Here is a 23,016-nt window from a genome sequence, read left to right as displayed (position 1 = left end):
CGTGGGAGTGGTAGAGTCAGATTCATTGGCGACCTTTAAGCGGCATTTAGATAGGTACATGGATGGGTGCTTAATCTAGGATAGAAGTTCGGCACAACATCGTGGGCCGAAGGGCCTGTTCTGTGCTGTATTGTTCTATGTTCTATGTTCTATGACTGAGGCTCATGCTGAACTGCTTAAAAGGCTGTTTTAACAAAACAGGTGGAGGATGTTATTAAAGAGATGGCTTAAACCTATTGCACTACCAGATAGGCACTTTATTCACAACAGGTCTCATGGACAATGATTTCACAGGATATATGGAAATAGTATTCTTCCCGTCTTATCAATTTGCATACATTACAGCTAATACTGACATTACAGAATGTTTCAACATAAGGCCACAAAGCCAAAGCTTGTTGAAGCTGTCTTGACCTCAAACTCTGAGCACAATGCTCTGGTGAAATTAAATTTTGGCAAGGATTGTTTTAAGTGACTTGGTTCACAAATTACATTGCACTATTTGTGCCAATACCAACTAGTTTATTGGTCTAACCAATAATGCGTTACGTAATTCTAGTAAACATGAGAAATGTTTCATTAATAAAAAGGTATCCCAATTGTAACACTGAATTGATGAATTTCAGAGTGTCTTTTGGTCCACTCCCACAAGTAGACCTTCAAGTCATCCCACATCCTGAAAAACACCCAATCACTTCCAAAACAGAATGTCACTATTTTTAAGACAATAGACTAAAATTTAAAATCTTGCCTAATCATCCCCTTCAGAAATTTGTGTCTGGGGCGCCAAATCTCCCTTTGCTTCCTAACCTGAGAAATCTTTCTGGTGCAACCTCTTTCCTTAGGTTCCTCAACTAATCGGTTTGCTGTTCAAGCTTGTGTGGAGTGGTTCAATGTAGAAGACATCAGAATAGACATTTGCTCCCTTAATCACAGAACCATTATGGTGCAGAAGGAAGTCATTCAGCCCATTTGGTGAGCTGATGCTGACGCAATGAATATTATGACTCAGTGCCACTCTACTACCTCGTTCTCATAACCTCGAAACTCATTTCTTTTCAAATAGTTAGTTAATGCCCTCCTGTTTGTGTAAATAGAGCCTGCCTCCAACTTCCAGGAAGTGCATCAGATATCCTAACTAGTCAGTCTGTGAACAAGTTTTTTTGCTTCTTTCGCAGATCATTTTAAATTTGTGCCCTCTTGTCCTCAATCATTTCACTAGTGTGAACAGTTTCTCCCTATCTACTCTGCCCAGACTCATTTGATAGAAGTCCTCAAACTCATATCTTCTTAGCTTTCTCTCTAAAGAAAACAATGCATAGTTAGAGTCGTAGAGCTGTACAGTCCATTTCATCCATGCCAATCACCTATTCTAAATTAATCTAGTTCCATTTGTCAACATTTGGCCCATATCCCTCTAAACCCTTTCTATTCATATACCCATCCAGATGCCTATTAAAGTGTTCTAATTGCACCAGCGTTCACGATTTCCTCTAGCAGCTCGTTCCATATACGCACCACCCTCTGCACGAAAAGTTGCCCCTTAGATCCCTTTTAAATCTTTCTCCTCTCACCTTAAACCTCTAGTTTTGGACTCACACATCCTGGGAAAAAGATCTTGACTATTCATCCTATCTATGCTCCTCATGATTTTATAAACCTCTATCAAGTCACCCCTCAGCTACCGACACTCCCAGGAAAACAGTCCTAGCCTATTCAGCCTCTCCCTATAGCTCAAACTCTCCAACCCTTTTCTAAACCCTTTCAAGTTTCACAACATCCTTCCTATAGCAGGGAGACTAAAATTGCACACAGTATTCCAAAAGTGTTCTGTACAGCCACAACATGACCTTCCAGCTGCTATACTTAATGCACTGACGAAAAAGGCAAGCATACCAAACGCCTTTTTCGCTATCCTGATGAGAAATTGAGGACTGCAGATGCTGGACAGTCAGAGTCTGGAAATGTGGTGCTGGAAAAACACAGGTCAGGCAGCATCCGAAGAGCAGGACCCCTTCATCATGATGAAGGCCTGACCTGCTATGCTTTTCTAGCACCACACTTTTTAGATTAGATTAGATTACTTTTTAGATTAGATTACTTTTTAGATTAGATTAGATTACTTACAGTGTGGAAACAGGCCCTTCGGCCCAACAAGTCCACACCGCACCCGCCGAAGCACAACCCACCCATACCCCTACATCTACCCCTTACCTAACACTACCGGCAATTTGGCATGGCCAATTCACCTGACCTGCACATCTTTGGACTGTGGGAGGAAACCGGAGCACCCGGAGGAAACCCACGCAGACAAGGGGAGAACGTGCAAACTCCACACAGAGTCGCCTGAGGCGGGAATTGAACCCGGATCTCTGGCGCTGTGAGGCAGCAGTGCTAACCACTGTGCCACCATGCCGCCCACTTTTGACTCATTGTCCTGTCTACCTGTGACTTCACTTTCAAGGAACTATTAACTTGCATTCCAAGATCTCTTAGTTTGGCAACAATCCCCAGGACCTTACTGTTAAATGTATAAAGTCCTGCCTTGATTTGCCTTTCCAAAATGCAGCATCTCACATTTACCTAAATTAAATTCCATCTGCCACTCCTCGGTGCACCAGCCCATTTGATCAAGGTCCTGTTGTACTTGACAATCTTCCAGGCTACCTAAGACACCATCAATTTGGTGTCATTGGCAATCTTACGAACCATACCTCCTCTGTTCACATCCAAATCATTAAAACAAATGACAAAAAACAGTGGAGCCACGACGGATCCTTGTGGCACCGCACTAGGCACAGGACCCTAGTCTGAAAAGCAAGCCTCCACCACCACCCTTTAATTAAACTTTCCTCTTAACTCAAGTGTCTCATCCCTGGATCCATTCTTGTAGACCTCGGTTACTCTCACGCTAATGCATCACATCACATTCCTCAAGTGTGGCACACAGAACTGTGCACAACACTAAGTAGCGGACTAACTAGTGTCTTATAGAAGTTTAGTGTAATATTTTTGCTCTTGCACTCTATGCCAGTTAATAAATAATGTATTAATTTATGAGTTAAGACCAGGATTCAGATAATGCTTGAAACATCTATGCTCTTGAACACGGAAGAAGTGCACTAATTCTTGCACCCAGAAATTTTGAATCTACCCTCAAGTCTTCATAGACAATGATACTAAAGAAAATAAAAATGATGACAGAACAGTATGAGGAAGACCAAAATCAAGAACAGAAATGGGGAAACTGTGACAGAAAGAAAACATTAGAGCGAGAGGAGGAGAAAAAAAAGGGGAGAAAGAGTGCACGAGAGGGAGTGAACACAAGCCTAAGAGAATTAAAGTGAGAGAACAGGAGCACGAGAGAGAGAGAGAGTGAGAAAACAGGGGCCAGGATCATTCGGGAGAAAGAGACAAAAAAGGGAGAAAGAGACAAAAAAGGGAGAAAGACAGGGAGAATGAAAAAAAGGGAGAGAGAGAAAGAGAGAGAAAGAGAAAGAGAGAGAGAAAAAACAGGTGCGAGAAGGGAATGACAGAACAACTGGTAAACAAAGGGAGATACCACAAAGAGATGAAAAGTTGCAGACAGAAAAAAAGAACGCCAACAATGCAGAATGAAAAAGGAAACAGAAGTTCAAGTTCAGTGCCAAAACTAGTAGGGAGTTGCAGGGGGAAAGAGTAGAAAGTAACAGTAGAATGGTGGGGCAAAAAATGACAGGCCAAAAATGTCATCTAACAATTGCAAATTATTGCTCATTTTCCAGCCAAATATTATTGTCCTATAGCTTATTCTGCAAAAAATGTTGCATAATATAGGCTTTGAATATTAGTTTATCAAAAAAAAATCAATTAATTATGGGCAGATTAAAATGAAAATAAATTATGTTAATTGACAGAATAGATTCAAAATTCAGACATCCTAAATGACATCCATTGTGTTGTGATAAATGTTCAAAATGGATATTAGTAAGAGATGTTGGAATACACAGTTTTCTTCTCAGTATTTAGTATCACAATATTGTTTAAGGATGTTTCATAACATGCTGGAATTAAAAGGACAGACAAAATACATAACATGTAATGCTATGTTAAGAATTTCAACAATATAAAAAATAAATCAAATATTTTTAAGTCATTTACCACCACTGAATAATGATGACTATTTCTGGTTAATATTAAAGGTTATTTCAAATGAAGTTTAAAAATAACACTATTCTACCAGCAAGATTTTGGAAGCATATACAGGTAGTTTCTTGGTCGTAAACACGTTCTGTTCTTGAATCCGTTTGCAAGCTAACTTGCATGCAAGTCAGAACACAATGCCTCCAACATACAACAGCCATTCATAAGTACAGGAAATGTTCATATTTCAGGTCTTGAAAATTACACCCCTGTATAGGATTCATGTTCGTAATACAAATGTTTGCAAGTTGGACATTTGTAAATTGGGGAACTCCTATATATAAAACTGCACAATTAAGGATTCTTGCGGCGGTAGAGTCCCTACCTCTCAACCTAGTCCAGAGGTGTGTAATAATTTCTCTGAACAGACTTCTTACAAGATAACTGTAAATGCCCAATAGATATTCACTGAAACAAATGCGTATTTTTGGGACCAAGATAATTTTGTCCTGCACCTAACCATGCTTCCAACATTCCCCCCTTTTCCCAATCACAATGATTCTTTTTGTGATTCAAAGTTTGTATTTTAAACCATATCAGCAATCATATCACGCTTAAGAAAGGAACAGGAAATTAAATTCGAACTACATACCAGGAGCAACTGCAGCTGAAGGAGGAGATGTTGCCTCACCACCACTTTTCTGACTCATTGATGCAATACTTATCTCGCTAGTGGGAAGCTGCAGCTCTTTTGGCAGTAGATCATACACAGATTCTACAACAGAAAAAGAAACTAGTTAGTTGAATATGTCAACTTAATATTTTTCAACATATCGACTAATGAATTTAATAACCACAATAGCAATGATGTACGTGATAAGCACATAAATGAGAAACCCAAAACGCAATGATTATGTACTTACACAATTTTATGACAGGCTACCACTCATTAGTACAGAATATGATGGACTACTCATTCTTCTTGTTTTAAGTTGAAGATTTTGTAACAGTTCTAATTTTAATTATGATATAGAGTCATAGAGATGTACAGCATGGAAAAAGGTCCTTCTGTCCAACTCGTCCAAGCTGACCAGATGTCCTAAATTCTAGTTCCATTTTCCAGCACCTGGCCCATATTTCTCCAGACCGTTGCTATTGTATCCACCCAAATACCTTTTCAATGTTGTAATTGTACCGGCTTCCACCATTCTGGCAGCTCATTCCATACATGCACCACCCTTTGCATGAAAATGTTGCCTCTCAGTCCCTTTTCAATCTTTCCTCTCTCATCCTAAACCTCTGCCCTCTCGTTCTGGACTCCCCAACCCCAGGGAAAAGACTGTGTCTCTTTCCCTATCCATGCCCCTCAGGATTTTATAAACTTCAATAAGGTCACCTCTCAACCTCCAACACTCCAGGGAAAACAGCCCCAGCCTATTCAACCTCTTCCTATAACTCAAACCCTCCAACCCTGGTAATATCTTTGTAAATCTTTTCTGAACCCTTTCAAGTTTCACAACATCTTTCCAATAGGAAAGAGACCAGAACTGCACACAATATTCCAAAAGTGGCCGAACCAGTGTCCTGTACAGCTGCAACATGACCTCCCAACTCCTATATTCAGACTAATAAAGGAAAGCATACCAATGCCTGTTCACTATCCTAAGACTTCACTTTCAAGGAAATATGAACCTGCACTCTAAAGATCTTTGTTCGGCAATACTTCCATAAACCATACCATTAAGTGTATAAATCCTGCTCTGATTTGCCTTTCCAACCTGCAGCACTGCACATTTAACTAAAGTAAACACCATCTGCCAGCTCTCGGCCGGCTAGCCCATCTGATCAAGATCCCCTTGTATTCTGAGGTAATCTTCTTCGCTGTCCATTACACCTCCAATTTTGATGTCATCTGCAAACTTATTAACTATACCTCTCACGTTCACATCCAAATCATTTATTTAAATTACAAAAAAGCAGTGGACCCAGCACTGACCCTTGTGGCACACCACTGGTCATAGGCCTCCAATCTGAAAAGCAACCCTCCACCACCACCCTCTCTGTCCTCTACCTTTGAACCAGTTCTGTATCCAAATGGCTAATTGTCTCTGTATTCCATGTGACCTAACCTTGTTAACCAGTCTACCATGCGGAACCTTGTCAAACACCTTACTGAAGTCCAAATATTCACATCCACTGCTCTGCCCTCATCAATCCTCTTGGTTACTTCTTCAAAAAAAAAACTCAATCAAGTTAGAGAAACGTGATTTCACACACACAAAACCACGTTGACTCTCCCTAATAAGTCCTTGCCTTTCCAAATACATGCAAATCCGGTCCCTCAGGATTCCCTCCTACAACTTGCCCACCATCAATATGAGGTTCTCCAGTCTATAGTTCCCTAGCTTTTCCTTGTCACCTTTCTGAAATAGTGGCACCACATTAGCCAACATCCACTATTCTGGCACCTCATCTGTGACTATTGCGATACAAATATCTCTGCAAGAGGCTCAGAAATCACTTCCCTCACTCCCCACAGAGTTATGTGGTACACCTGATCAGTCCTGGAGATTTATCCACCCTTGTGCATTTGAAGGCATTCAGTACCACCACCTCTTTAATATGGACATTTTTCAAGATATCAGCATCTATTTCCCCATATTCTATATTTTCTATGTCCTCCATGGTAAACACTGATACAAAATACTCATTTAGTATCTCCCCGTCTCCTGCATTTCCCCACACAGGCTGCCTTGTTAACCTTTGGAGGGGTCTGATTCTCTCCCTCATTACTCTTTAGTCCATAATGTTTTTACAAAATCACCTTGGATTCTCCTTAACGATATTTGCCAATCACATGTCCCCTTTTTACCCTCCTGACTTCCCCAAGTGTACTCCTACTGCCTTTATACTCTAAGGATTCACTCGATCTACCCTGTCTATACCTGACATATGTTTCCTTCTTTTTCTTGACCAAAACCTCAAGTTCTCTAGTCATCCAGCATTCCCAAGCCTACACATTGCCTTTACCCAAACAGGAACATACTGCCTCTGGACTCTCATTATCTCATTTTTGAAGGCTTCCCATTTTCCTTTTGTCCCTTTACCTGCGAACATCCACACCGAATTAACTTTTGAAAGTTCTTACCTACAACCATCAAAATCGGCCTTCCTCCAATTTAGATCCTGGCTATCTTTTCCAACACTATTTTAAAACTAATAGACTTATGGTCGCTTACCCCAAAATGGTTGAACATTTTTAAACTCTGATGCAGACACGTTTTGAATAGTTGCTCAACTCAATCTCACATGGAATTCCTTCATTTGTGATCTTATTTCACTTCTTAATTATTCAATATTAAGAATATATCAACAGAAAAATGGAAATTACAAACCAGACAGTCTGATATCACTGGTGGGGAAAATTCAAGAGTTCATTCCAAAAGATTTAGTAACACTGAATTTGGAAAACAAATAGGATCAAAAAGAGTTGACCTGGATTATGAAAGAGAAAATATGATTACATTATTATGTTCCCATTTTGATGCAAATATCAAACCAAGGAATGAATCCTGGTTCAACAGAAATGCAGGAGGACATGCCAGGAACAGCACCAGGCATATCTAAAATGAGGTGTCAAGCTGGTAAAGCTAACCAAATAGGATTACTTGCAGGAGCAAATTACTGCAGATACTCGAATCTGTACTGAAGTATCTGAACATCAAGTCATTGTGGTCAGTGTCGTCCCATTTCCCCCCTCAGTCGAAGCAAAACGCTCAGAGACACAGTATAGTTTTATCTCCTTCATCTTTATTCCAGGCCCTGGATGGAGAGAGAACGATCGCCCACGTGCACAAAGACATGAATTCACCAGTCTTCTCTGGAACAGCAGTTTCTCAATGAACTAAGTAGTCATTTTGCAGGAAGGAGCATCCAGATAAGATAACATACATATTGATTGGGTGACTGTTATAATCAGCAAGCATCAACGGTAAAGAATAAGCCATCTGTTGTTACACAATGAATGTTCTTAACCTTGTTAACTGGCTTCACATAATGAATACTTTTCACCTTGTTAACTGACGTTACATACTGAATGCTACCTCATCATGTTAAATGGCTCTATATAATGAATGCTTTTCCACCTTGTTAGCCTATTACCCTTGCCTCCAACACCCCATTAATAACTAAGTTCTTATCGGATCTGAGTCATGCTCAGCTGAACCTCTTATTTCACAAAATTCAGAACTTAACTCTTTCCCTGCCTGCTTATACCTTATATACATCCTCTCCAAGACTTTCACCAATCTCATTACCTCCAGAAATCTGTCCTCTACTGCTTCCAACCTTCATCGCCCAACCCCAGGCAGCCAGCTGCTACCTCATTCCCAAAGTCCACAGACCAGACTGCCCTGGTTAGTCCATCATATCAAGCTGTTTCTGCCCCAATGAGCTCATTTCCTCCTACGTAGGTAAAAACAATGACTGCAGATGCTGGAAACCAGATTCTGGATTAGTGGTGTTGGAAGAGCACAGCAGTTCAGGCAGCATCAGAGGAGCAGTAAAATCATTTCCTCCTACCTTTACTCCACCCTCTCTACACTTTTCCAGACCTTGCCCACCCACATCTGCGATTCCTCTAATGCCTTCCATCATATTGACAATTTCCAGAACCCTGCCATAAATGCTTCCAGTTCAACATGGATGTCTAATCCCTCGATACCTCCATCCCTCACCTGGATGGTCTGCAAGCTCTCGGCTTCTTCCTCTAAGAGAAGCCTGAACACTCCCCATCCAAAACTCTCCTCTGCCTGGCTGAACTTGTTCTTTCACTAAACAATTTCTCCTTTAATTTATCTCACTTCAGCAAAGTCAAAGGAGTGGCTATGGGTGCCCGCATGGGTCCCAGTTATGCCTGCCTCTTTACAGGGTATATGGAACAATCCTTGTTTCAGTCCCACAGCTCCTTCCCACAAATCTTTTCTTGGTACTTCAGTGACTGCTTAATGCCACTTCATGCTCTCACCAGGCCCTTGAAAAATTTGTTCATCTTTCCTCCAATTTCCATCCTTCTACAACTTTCACGTTGTCCATTTCCAACACTTCCTTTCCTTTCCTTGACCTCCATGTCTCCATGTCTCCATTTCAGGGAATAAACTGCTTACTGCCATGCACTACAAAGCCACTGACTCTCATAGCTACCCTTAACTGCATCACTTCACACTCCACATTCTGAAAGGATTCCATCGTATTCTCCCAGTTCCTCCACCCTTCTTGTATTTGTTCGAATGATGCCACCTTCCAAAACAGTGCTGCTGACATGGCTTGCTTCTTCCATAACTGTGGTTTCCCGCCCATTGTGGTTGACAGGGCCTTCAACCACATCCAACTTATCACACGTCCTTCCACCCCTGCTCCTTTCCAATCACAAGGATGTTTTCGGGTCCCATTTGTCCTGACTTTTCATCCTAGCAGTCTCCGCTTTTTAAGAATCATTGCCTGCCATTTCAGCCAACTCAAAAGAATGCCACCAAACACATCTTCCCTTACTCCCCCATCTGCATTTCACAGGACCATTCCCTCCATGACACTTCTAGTCCATCCCATGGCTACCAGCACCAACCTCCTTCCCATATAACTGCAGAAAGTACAACAGCAGCACTTTGGCTCAGTAAATAGCACTGTTGCCTTGCAGCACCAGGGACCCGGGTTAGATTCCAGCCTCACGCGACTGTCTGCGTGGAGTTTGCACATTCTCCTTGTGTCTACGTTGGTTTCAGATGGGTGCTCTGGTTTCCTCCCATAGTCCAAAGATGTGCGGTTCAGGTGAATTGGCCATGCTAAACTGCCCTTGGTGAATAGGTCCATTCGTAGGGAGTAGGTGAGTGGGTATGGGTGGGTTACTCTTCAGAGGGTCGGTGTGGACTTATTGGGCCAAAGGGCCTGTTTCCACACTGTAGGGAATCTAATCTAATTTATCCCTTCACCTCCTCCACACTCACCATCCAAGAGCCTAAACAGTCTTTCCAGGTGAAGCAGCACTTCCTCCAATCTTGTGCCTTGTATTTGCTGCATCCAATGTGGCCTACTCTATGCTGTAGAAGCCAAACACAGACTGGGTGGCACTTTGCAGAACACCTCTGGTCTATGCGCAAGCATAACTCTGACCTTCCTGTAGCTGGTCATTTGAACACCGCATCCTGCTCGCATGCCCACTTATTTGTCCTCTACATGCTGCCCTGCTCTAATGAATCACAGTGCAAACTGAAAGAACAACATTTCATCTTCAGATTAAGCATGAGCCTTCTAGATTTAATATTGAGTTTAACACCTTCAAATTGTGAAGCAACTCCCATTTCTTCCTTTTCTTCTGGCTTTACTTGTTACATTGGTCTGTTACCATGTCCTCTCTCCCTGCCCACACTCCAGAGGGGGACATTTTTCTTTCAAGTCTGCCAGTTAGACACACCATTGTTCTGCCATTTTCACTTGCCAATCACTTCATCTGAACTATCAACATCTTTTCTCCACCAGCACTTCACACCACACCACCCTAAACCCCATCTCTGATGAAGAGTCATCTAAACTCAAAATATTAGTATGCTGTCTCTCCATGGCTGCTGCCTGACCCGCTGTCATTGCCAGTATTTGTTCTTTTCAGGACTACTTGCACACCAAATATAAGCATGAACAGCAAATGATAAAGCTGAGTGATTCCCAAACTAGTGGATCAGATCTAAGCTCTGCAGGCCTGCCACATCCAGTCATGACTCGTGGTGGACAATTTTACTAACTCACTGGAGAAGGTTCCACAAGTATCCCATCCTTAATAATGGAGGAGCCGAGCACATCAGTGCAGGACATAAGGCTGAAGTATTTAGAGCAATCTTCGGCCAGAAATACCGAGTGGATGATCCATCTCTGCCTCCTCCAGTTGTCCCCAACATCACAGATACCAGTCTTCAGCCAATTCAGTTCACTCCATGTGATATCAAGAAATGGCTAGAGGCACTGGATACTGCAAAGACTATGGGCCCTGACAACATTCTGGCAATACTGCAGAACACTTGTGCTCCAGAACTTGCTGCTCCCCTAGCCAAGCTCTTCTAATACAGTTATAACACTGGCATCTACCCAACAATGCAGAAAATTATCCTGTACACTAAAAGCAGGACAAATCCAAGCCAGCTAATTACCACCTCATCAATCTACTTCCAATCATCAATTAGGTGATGGAAGGTGTCATCAACAGTGCTATCAAGCAGCACCTGCTCAATTATACCCAGTTTGGATTTTGGCAGGGCTATTCAGCTCTTGGACTCAGTACAGACTTGTTTCAAACATGGACCAAAGAGTTGAAATCCAGAGGTGAGATGAGAGTGACAGTCCTTGACATCAAATCTTTATTTGACCGAGTGTGACATCAAGCTGCCATAACAAAACTTCAATCAATGGACAAACTCTCCATTGGTTGGAGTCATAACTGACACATTGGAATATGATCATGGTTGTTGGAGGTCCATCATCTCAGCTCCAGAACATCTCTGCAGGAGCTCCTCACGGTAGTGTCCTAGGCTCAACCATTTTCATCTGCTTCATTAATGGCCTTCCCTCCATCAAAACATCAGAAGTAGGGATATTCACCAGTGACTGCACAATGTTCAACACAACTCCTCATATACTGAAGCAGTTCATGTTCAAATGCAACAAGATCTGCTCAAGATCCAGATTTAGGCTGACAAGTGGCAAATTACATTCATGCCACACAAATGGCAGATATGACCATCACCAATAAGAAACAATCTAACCACCATTCCTTGACATTCAATGCTGCTATCATCACAGAATTCCCCCATCAACAACCTAGGGGCCACCATGTACCAGAACCTCAACTGGACTTGTAACCACTGGGTTTATGTGACAAGAGGAGGTCGGAGGTTAGAAATACTGTAGCAAACAGCTCACTTCTTGACTCCCCAGAGCTTATCCATCATCTGCAAAGCACAAATAAAGAGTGTGTTGGAATGCTCCCTATAGCTCCAACAATACTCAAGAAGCTTGATACCATCCAGGACAAAGCAACCCATTTAGTGGACATCACATCCAAAAATATCCACTCCCTCCACTACCGATGCATATTAGCAGCAGGGTGTACTATCTACAAGATACACTGTTGAAATTCACCAAAAGACCTTTAGACAGCACCTTCCAATTGCACAAGCACTTCCATCTAGAATGACAGGAGTAGATGATTCATGGAAACACCATTACCTGCAAGTTACCTGACAAGCCACTCGCCATCTTGATTTGGAAATATATCACCGTTCCTTCAGTATTGCTGGGTCAAAATCCTGGAATTCTTTCCCCATGGGCATGGTGAGTCTGCCTACAGTGCAGGGACAGCAGCTCACCACTAACTTCTTGAGAGCAAATAGAGACTAGATTCCTTATAGTATGGAAACGGGCCTTTCAGCCCAACAAGTCCACACCGACCCTCGAAGAGTCACCCACCCAGAATCATTCCACATATTTGTCCCTGACTAATGCAGCTAACACTATGGGTAATTTAGTATTCATCTGACCTGCACATTTTTGAACTGTGGGAAGAAACCAGAGCACTCTGAGGAAACCCACACAGATACAGGGAGAATGTGCAACCTCCACACAGACCATCACCTGAGGCGGGAATTAAACCCGGGTCACTGGTGCTGTGAGGCAGCAGTGCTAACCACTGAGCCACCGTGCCGAAAGGCAATAAAGGTTGGGCAGCCAGCAACATCAATGTACCACACAAAAAAAGTGAAAAATTTTTTTAGTCCACTGTTGTGAAATACTTTGACATCTTGAAAAAGATAAGTTACTTTCACTGAAGTGAAATCAAAATCGATTGTATATTTACATTCCAAATTGAGAATATAGATGGTAAACCCTGATCATAAACCAATTCAAATAAAGACATGAATATTGATGCTTCACAAGGTACAAAATTTTGTCTGCTTCCAACCAGCTTAAAATGATCTTAAAACTTATTAGGAACATAGTTCCCTAAAAAGTAACAACGAGTAGAATTCATACAATAGCAATGGGTAGGCAGCTAGTCATTATTTGATCAAGTAATTCAATTGTGGTAGGATTGCTTCATTCAGTCAGAAAGTCATAGATTCAAGCCACTCATGGAAAACTCCTATTTTCTCAGTGTTAGGTGCAATAGCCACTCTCTATGCATACAAAATTTTCTATTTTCGAAATACTTCAACATAACTGTAGTACAAGATTGCGCTTTCATTCAAGTTTAGGATTATAGAGAAAAAGACAATTCAAATGTACCATACGTTATCATTCGCTTTCAGGTTTAGACAATGAGGAGAAAGTGAGATTGCAGACACTGGAGGGTCAGAGTCAAAAAGTGTGGTGCGAGAAAAGCAGAGCAGGTCAGGCAGCATCAGAGGAGCAGCAAAGTTGACATTTCCAGCATAAGCCCTTCATCAGGAATGTGGAAAGCGAAGAGGCTGAGAAATAAATAGGGGGTGGGGGTGGGGAGTGGGGGTAGGAATGGGGGGGCGGGGAAGAAGGTAGATGGCATGGTTATAGGTGAATGCAGGTGGGAGGTAAAGGTGATAGGTCAGAGGGGAGGGTTTCCAAATCTCTCTCTCCCACCTCATTCCAGATCCAACCCTCCAACTTGACATCACCCTCTTGACCTGTTTATGTTCCTTCTCACCTATCCACTCCACCCTCTCCATCAACCTATCACATTTACCGCCCAGCTGCATCCACCTATCTCCATTCAATTTTTGCCAGCCCCACCCCCAACCCCTATCGATCTCTCAGCTCCCTTCCCCCTCCACATTTCCGATGAGGGGCTTATGCCAGAAACATTGACTCTTCTGCTCCTTGGATGCTGCTGGACCTATGTCTTTCCAGCACCACAGTTCTTGACTTAGATGATTAGCAACAGTGACAAAGACTATTGCATTCCAGAAACCAATGACATTGGAACAAAGACCAAAAGTGCTGGAAAAACTCAGGTCTGGTTAAATCTGTGGAGAGAAAGCAGAGTTAACGTTTCGGATCAGTGACCCTTCTTCAGAACTCTTCTGGAAAGACCTTGTTTGACAGCATAGATCAAATTCTTTTGAAGAGGTAACCAGAAATGTTGATAAGGGTAATGCATTTGATGCGGTTCACATGAACTTTAGCAAAACATTTGATAAGGTCTCTCATGACAGACTCGTTGGGATTCAAGGCACAGTGGTATGTTGGATCAGAAATTATCCAAGAAGCAGAATGCAGGTGGTGATGGCAAAGGGATGTTTCTGTGACTAGAAGTGTGTTTTGCACTGTAGAGGTAAAAGAGTTTTTGATTTCAGTTCTGTAACTAACTTGTTAAGTCGGCTAAGAGCCGTTTGAAACAGTAAACTAAAGATATCTTTTACAAGAAAGCATGTAGGTTCGTTTTCAGACATTTTGTCACCATACTAGGCAACATAATCAGTGAGCCTCTGGTGAAACACTGGTGTTATGGCCTGCTTTCTATGTTAAGGCTTCCTTGGGTTGGTGATGTCCTTTCAGGAAGGAAATCTACTATCTTTACTTGGTCTGGCCTACATTTGACTCCAGACCCACAGCAATGTGGTTAACTCTTAACTGTCCTCTGGACAATTAGGGATGGGCAATAAATGCTCACATTCTATGAACATTTTCAGACTGAAAATTTCACTTTCATTTTCACTTGAAGTTCCTGCCCACTTGGATTCATTTCAATTTTTCTTCATGCTTCAAATAGGAGTGTAATTCTTCAATTGCTTCCGATACGGAGATAAGTTTGCCAAAAATGCTACACCACTTATTTCCATAGTTTCACCAACCATGCTAACAACCATGTCATGTACAACTATAGTCTAAATTTTTGGAACAGGACAACCCAAAGTCCCCTAATATTTGTTAAGTTCAAATTCTGGTGTTTCACAAATATTTCCTTTATGTGCTATCAGTCTCAGAATATCTGGTTGCATCTATTTTCATTGTATACCAGTTCTTACTTGTAGGAGGTATTCGGCCTATGCCCACAAGGTACGTGAACAGAAAATCTCATTGGCGAGACAAACCTAAAGATCCGCGTAAATTTGTTTCACTTGGTATTGCTGTTAAACTGAGATGATCTTAAAAACGTATTTTAATCAACCTGCTCAGACAAGTTATAGCACATACTTGGGCAGTTGGGACTTGAAGCCAGGCCTCTTGGCTCAGAGGTAGAGATGTTACCACTGTGCCACAGACGGCCCAAATAACTGAGATTTCTACTGTTTTTAGTCAACCTATTGAGGGACGTTAGTACACACCCCTGGAGCAGTTGGGATGCAAACCCAAGTCTCCTGGCTCAGAGAAACGGACACTACACTGCATTACAACAACTCGAGTTTTCTATTTGTGTTTCAAGTGTTATTCTTGCCTGCAGCATATTTTACAACAAAGATTAGTTCCAAACAATATCCGCAGTGTTAAGAAAAGATGAAATGGATCAAAGTGAACAAGAGGTTCAAGTGGAAATCAAAGTGAAAATTTTAATCCTACTACCTGCTCAAATGAATTAAAAGTCTAGAAATCAGTTACTTTTGTCATAAAATTGAATTTTCAATTTTAGTGAATATGCAAGTGTTAATGTTGCAAATGCTCAATTAATGAAGCATTAACATGTGTATGCTCCAGGCATGATTAAAACCCACTAATGTTAACAGGAGTACAGATTTTAATGGGCACACCCATGATAAAATATCACTTGCACTATTGCTGGATTGAGTGTAAATAAATCTACATAAAACATAGAACAATACAGCGCAGAACAGGCCCTTGGGCCCTCAACATTGCAAAAGGTAAAAACAATGACTGCAGATGCTGAAAACCAAATACTGGATTAGTGGTGCTGGAAGAGCACAGCAGTTCAGGCAGCATCCAACGAGCAGCGAAATCGACGTTTCGGGCAAAAGCCCTTCATCAGGAATAAAGGCAGTGAGCCTGAAGCGTGGAGAGATAAGCTAGAGGAGGGTGGGGATGGGGAGAAAGTAGCATAGAGTACAATGGGTGAGTGGGGGAGGAGATGAAGGTGATAGGTCAAGGAGGAGAGGGTGCAGTGGATAGGTGGAAAAGAAGATAGACAGGTCGGACAAGTCCGGACAAGTCAAGGGGACAGTTACTGAGCTGGAAGTTTGAAACTAGGATGAGGTGGGGGAAGGGGAAAATGAGGAAGCTGTTGAAGTCCACATTGATGCCCTGGGGTTGAAGTGTTCCGAGGCGGAAGATGAGGCGTTCTTCCTCCAGGCGTCTGGTGGTGAGGGAGCGGCGGTGAAGGAGGCCCAGGACCTCCACGTCCTCGGCAGAGAGGGAGGGGGAGTTGAAATGTTGGGCCACGGGGCGGTTTGGTTGATTGGTGCGGGTGTCTCGGAGATGTTCCCTAAAGCGCTCTGCTAGGAGGCGCCCAGTCTCCCCAATGTAGAGGAGACCACATCGGGAGCAACGGATACAATAAATGATATTGGTGGATGTGCAGGTGAAACTTTGATGGATGTGGAAGGCTCCTTTAGGGCCTTGGATAGAGGTGAGGGAGGTGGTGTGGGCACATGTTTTACAGTTCCTGCGTGGCAGGGGAAAGTGCCAGAATGGGAGGGTGGGTCGTAGGGGGGTGTGGACCTGACCAGGTAGTCACGGAGGGAACTGTCTTTGCGACCCTCAACATTGCGCCAACCTGTGAACTATTCTCAGCTCGTCCTCCTACACTATCCCATCATCCATGTGCTTATCCAAGTTTTGTTTAAATCTCCCTAATGTGGCAGAGTTAACTACATTGGCAGGCAGGGCATTCCATGCCCTTACCACACTGAGTAAAGAACCTGCCTCTGACATCTGTCTTCAATCTATCACCCTTCAATTTGTAGTTATGTCCCCTCTTAGAAGCTGACGCCATCATCCTATCTAATCCTCTCATCATCTTGTATGTCTCTATCAAATCCCCTCTTAGCTTTCTTCTTTCCAATGAGAACAGACCCAAGTCTCTCAGCATTTCCTCCTAAGAATTTCCCTCCAGACCAGGCAACATCCTGGTAAATCTCCTCTCCACCTTTTCCAATGCTTCCACATCCTTCCAGAAATATGGGGACCAGAACTGTACACAATATTCCAAGTGTGGCCACACTAGCATTTTGTATAGTTGTAGTGTGATATTGAGGCTCCAGAACTCAATCCCTCTACCAATGAAACTTAACACACCGTATGCCTTCTTAACAGCACTATCCACCTGGGTGGCAACTTTCAGGAATCTGTGTATATGGACTCCAAGATCCCTCTGCACATCCACACTGCCAAGAATCTTTCCATTGACCCAGTACTTTGCCTTCCTGTTATTCTTCCCAAAGTGCACCACCTCACATTTAACTACATTGAACTCCATTTGCCACCTCTCAGCCCAATTCTGCAGTGTATCCAAGCCCCCCTGCAACCTGTAACATTCTTCCCAACTGTACACTACTCCACCGACTTTAGTGTCGTCTGCAAATTTACTAACCCATCCACCTATGCCTACATCCAAGTCATTTATAAAAATGACAACCAGCAGTGGTCCCAAACCAGATCCTTGTGGCACACCACTAGTAACCGGACTCCAGGCTGAATATTTTCCATCAACCACCATTCATTACCTTCTTTCTGAAAGCCAGTCTCTAATCCAAACTGCTACACCACCCTCAATCCCATGCCTCTGAATTTTTTCCTATGTGGAACCTTATCAAAGGCTTTAGTCAAGTCCATGCATACCACGTCAACTGCCCTATCCTATTTACATGCTTGGACACCTTCTTAAAAAACTTAAATGACGTTTGAGAGACACAACCTGTCCTTGACGAAACCATGTTGACTATCTGAAATCAAATTATGGCTGTGGAAGGCAGGCCTTTCCTGCTTCTTCCTTTGTCAGATTAAGTGACTGCACACAATTTAATTCGCACCTTGTAATCCAAATTTCCTTCAACTATAATTGGAGATCTAATTTATTTTCAGTTTATAAACTGCAGATTGAGGGGTCTGGTGATAGTATTCCTAGCTCTGGGCTTAAAGGACCACCAGCTCTAGAGATCGGTCATGACATACAAATAAGTTCATTAAAATATCTATAAACTTTACTTGGACAGCCAGGCTCTTTTACAATGCCCCATTCCACGCAATACAGGTCATACTGCTATGACCCTGGTTTCGTTCGTGCGAAATGACTATAACGTGATTGATGAATTGGTACGCTGTTTCAAAAGTGCGAATTTATAAAACATTGGTTATAACACGATTCTGGCCCCCTGGTTAAGTGGTGCTGCTATTACATGCTGTTCTTATAACATGGGACTGCACAAGAATGGAACTACTGTGTTACAGCAGAACTGACTGTACAGTACCTACATTTTAAAGTTACATAAGACAATGTAATGTAACCACTGCAACAAAGGTGCCAGGCCAGAACTCCAGTATGAACTAGTGCCTTGAGGAGATAAGAGAAAATAGGAGAAGAATCAGAAACAATGTTTAGCATTTTTGAATTAATGCAATAGTAAACCACTGAATGCTACACTGCAGTTTAAATATCATATTGTAGCTTTGACCAAACTACACGGAAGCAAAAATTTCCTTTAGTTTAAAAGATCACATCACGCTCCACCCAACCCCCAAAAGGAAACAATATATTTCAAAACAGTATGCCTACTGACACACATCTAGAGTTCAACAATGCCATAAGACTTCCTTTTAAACAAAAACTCTTCACAGCCAACATAATTTACATTCCCACTCCAACTCACAGACAAGTGAAATATTTAGAGAATGCAACAAATGGATGGCTCTTTGCCAGGAGCTATGCAAACAAAACATATGCCACTGGTGATATTATCTAGGAAAGGAACTGTTCTTTGTTCACATGCCAGTACTTTTTATTTGAAAACATTCCTTCACAATGTACAAATTCAGCAGTTACCTTTTTCCTCTTCCAAATACATCCAAAATGGATCTCTCAAAGTACATTTTATCCAATCCAGCCAAAGGTCATTCAAAGGCAAACAATATTAGCTCTTCCAAACTACTTAAAGAAACACTGTAATATACTGATCATAATCAAAGAATTTAAACAGGGTACCAAGAATACTTTACATTTCTTTCTAATCAAAGCTCATTATTTAATGTATTAACCTCTCATAAAAAGGTTATAATAAACTAGGCGAAATTAGAATTTAGATTTTACCTGGTCTGCTCTATAACGAGGCTGAGTTTATCAAATCCAATTTTAGGTGAGTTCACTAACATAAAAGAGGTTTCGTTTTCTGCTTGTGTAACATTTTTTTAAAAATTAACTTGTTTTTAAGAAAGTTCTTACATTACACATAATAAAAAGATTACCATGAGTGACATTACAGTTAGCATTTCAAAAATAACTTCATGATAAAAGGTCCGGGAGAGTGTTGATGAACAAAGAGCCCTTCGAGTGCAGGTTCATAGTTCCTTGAAAGTGGTGTCATGGGCAGATAGGACAGTGAAGGTGGTGTTTGGTAGGCTTTCCTTTATTGGTCAGAGCATTGAGTTATAGGAGTTGGGAGGTCATGTTATGGCTCTACAGGACATTGGTTAGACCACTTTTGGAATATTGTGTGCAATTCTGGTCTCCCTCCTTTAGGAAGGGTGTTGTGAAACTTGAAAGGGTTCAGCAAAGATTTACAAGGATGTGGCCAGGGTTGGAAGGTTTGAGCTATAGGAAGAAACTGAATAGGCTGGGGCTGTTTTCCCTGGAGTGTCAGAGGCTGAGGGATGACCTTATAGAGGGGCATTGATAAAATAAATAGACAAGGTCTTCTTTCTGGGGTGGTGGAGTCCAGAAATAGAGAGCATAAGTTTAGGGTGAGAGTGGAGAGATTTAAAAAGGGACCTAACGTTTTCACGCAGAGTGCTTGTATGGAAGAAGCTGCCAGAGGAAGTAGTGGAGGCTGGTACAATTACAACTTTTAAAAGGTATCTGGATGGGTACATTAATAGGAAGAGAGTTTAGACAGATATGGACCAAGTGCTGGCAAATGGGACGAGATAAACTTGGGATATCTGGTCGACATGGATGAGTTGGACCAAAGGGTCTGTTGTTTCCATGCTTACATCACTGACTCCATAAACAACTCTCTCCACACTAGTCTGATCTATTCTTCTCTCATCCCTACCACATTAACCCCTTCCCATGGGGTATTCCACTGCAATTTACCTCCTCCCTCTCTTCACTATCCAAGGCAAACATTCCTTCCATAGAGTCAGAGGTTCACAGCATAGAAAAAGGGCCTTCTGCTTATAGAGTCTATGCTGGTCTATTTGAACTATTCTAATTCCATTTTCCAGCACTTGGCTGGGCACATTGTCTTGTGTGCCTTGACATCCACTGCAAGCGTGCATCTAAATACCAATTAAATATTAACAGGGTGTCTGTTTTACCACCTTTGCAGTGAATTTCAGATTCTCACCACCCTCTGGATATAAAGAACTTTCTTAACATAACCTCTTAAACCCCTTTCTCTAAATTTATGCCCCAAAGACACTGATCTCTCTACCAAGGGGAAAAGTTTCTTCCTGTCCCTCAATTTTATTCATTTCAATTATGCCCCATCCTCAGTATCCTCTGCTCCAAGGAAAACTAACCCTCGTGTATCCAATGTCTCTTCATAAACTCTCCAGCCCACGCACTGATAAATCTCCTCTGCACCCTCTCCAATGCAATCACATGTCTCCAATAATATGGATTCCAGAACATCATGCAATTGTCTTGCTGAGGCCTAACCAATCTTTTATTCCGTTCCAACATCACCTCCTTGCTCTTAAACACCCAGTTAATGTTTTAATAATGCAGTTCTCTATTTTGGAGAGACCAAACCCAGTTTGGATGACAAAAATAGGTGAGAAGGAAACTGGTGAGGATGACAGAAACATAAACAGGCTAAACAAGTAGGCAAAAACCTGGCACATGAAATATAATTTGAGGAAATGTTACTTGGCAGGAAAATAGAGGAATTCAATGTATCCATTTACCTGTAAATAATAGACAGCAGAAAGCTGCACCACATAAGGATTTGGGGGTCCTCATCCCAGAAACACAAAAATCTAGCATCCAAGTTCAGCTAGATTATGGTCTTTATTTCAAATGGAATGGAATGTAAAAATAAAGAAATCTTGCTAAAACTATGTCAGGCACTATTTAGACCACACCTGAAATACATTGTAAAGTTCTGGTTCCTTAATGTAAAGAACGATATATTGGCAACATAGGCAGTTTAAGAATGTTCATTAGGTTGATCCGAAGCATAGAGGAGAGGTTGAGTAGGTTGTGCCTGTACTCATTGCTTTTAATTTTTTTAAATCCCAATGTTATTGAAAGATACAAGATTCTTCGGGGACTTGACAAGATAATTTTATTCAACCCCTGGTGCAGCCCCCTCAACTAAGTCTCATAACTAATCAAACTTTGATTTTGGAGAAGCTTGTGTAGAGCAAGAAAGCACCTTCCAAAGAACTGATGAAACAGTTTCCATGCTGTCTGATTCAATGAGTGGCTATAAATAACTTTTTGTTTTTGAACGGAATGATATATGATTTCCCTGCAGCCATCAGGACTTGATATCAAGCTCAATAATTTTAGAGCCTGAACACCACCTGCCAAGTTTTTTACCCACTCCCACACCACAGACTGTGTCATAATATGGGGTGCTTTCAGCATAGCCAACCCATTTTCACCTCATTTGACCCCAGGCTTTTCTCCTTCTCTGGCTTATCATCCATCCCTTTGCCTATTTGTTTTTCCTTTCTCTTCTTGCTCTTGAAATGTCTCCACCTATCCACCCACTCCTTCCTCACTCTCACTCAATATCATCAACACAAAAATACTACCTTTTTCCTTGCTACTGTCCATTCTGAAGGAGGGTCACTGGATTCAATGTTAACTCTGTTTCTCTTTCCACATATGTGCCAGACCTCCTGAGTTTCTTCAGCAGCCTTCTTTTTAAAATTGCGCTATCCTTGCACAGACGGAATATACTGGTACTGAAACTAGTTTGGAGGTGAAAAACCAGCTTTAGTTTCCAAATGTTGCCATTTCTGGTTTTGCCACACCGGATTCTCAATAATATCTATTTTTGTTTTTCTTCTTTGAGGTTTTTACTTGTCTTCCCTGGCCCCCACCCCATAGCTGATGTTGGTTTGATTTTCTAATTAGATTCAAAGAGCTAATTGTTTTTCTTCCCTGTACTTGCCATTAGTTGGGCTGGATGAATCTTTTTTGGGATAATCTGAAAATCTATTGTTTTAATCTAAATCAATACCTTTAAAATCCAAGTTTTTGTTATATTGGTGTTCTGATGCAAGAATTCACAGAACACTATTGGCTTTCTTCGCTTTCAAAATAAAAATTTAAACTGTCACACTATTTTAAATAATTTAACCCATGTTATAATCATGCTGTTTAGAGAGATGTTATTAGTCACATCCAGAGCAGGTGGGACTTGAACCTGAGCCTCCTGGTCAAAGTACCATTGTTAGAGCTCTCGTGGTACAATTTTCGTTGTTCTGAACCAAATAAAATACTTTCTACAACTAGCATTTGAAGCACCGCTTGTAAACTGATTAGCAGCAGTGGGAGGAACAGGAGGAATTTGGAAGATTTGCAGACTCTGAAGACACTCAAAGGAATTTTTCAAACACAGGTTGTTCTGCTATAATGCACATTTCACCAATGCAAATTGGCTATAATGTGATTGACGAATTGTGGACATTGGATAATGCAAACTTTCTGCTGGAAGTGTATAGAAATTTTCTATTAGTGATCTTCTACAGTGCGATTTT

The 23,016-nt window shown here is 41.6% G+C and overlaps 1 protein-coding gene across 2 annotated transcripts in view; it reads right to left on the bottom strand.

The window, feature by feature from the left end:
* Positions 1 to 23,016, bottom strand: part of nfat5b (nuclear factor of activated T cells 5b) — a 228,494-nt gene that overhangs the window by 134,457 nt on the left and 71,021 nt on the right. For both annotated transcript variants that reach the window (XM_072596003.1, XM_072596004.1), the window contains one exon: positions 4,775 to 4,897. In XM_072596003.1, coding sequence (XP_072452104.1) covers positions 4,775 to 4,897 — 123 coding nt within the window. The remainder of the gene's footprint in view (positions 1 to 4,774; positions 4,898 to 23,016) is intronic.

Source organism: Chiloscyllium punctatum, chromosome 26, assembly GCF_047496795.1.
Source record: "Chiloscyllium punctatum isolate Juve2018m chromosome 26, sChiPun1.3, whole genome shotgun sequence".
In the NCBI taxonomy this organism is placed as follows: Eukaryota; Metazoa; Chordata; class Chondrichthyes; order Orectolobiformes; family Hemiscylliidae; genus Chiloscyllium; species Chiloscyllium punctatum.
The sequence above is the reverse complement of the archived record's forward strand: the minus strand, read 5'-3'. Positions and strand labels throughout refer to the sequence as shown.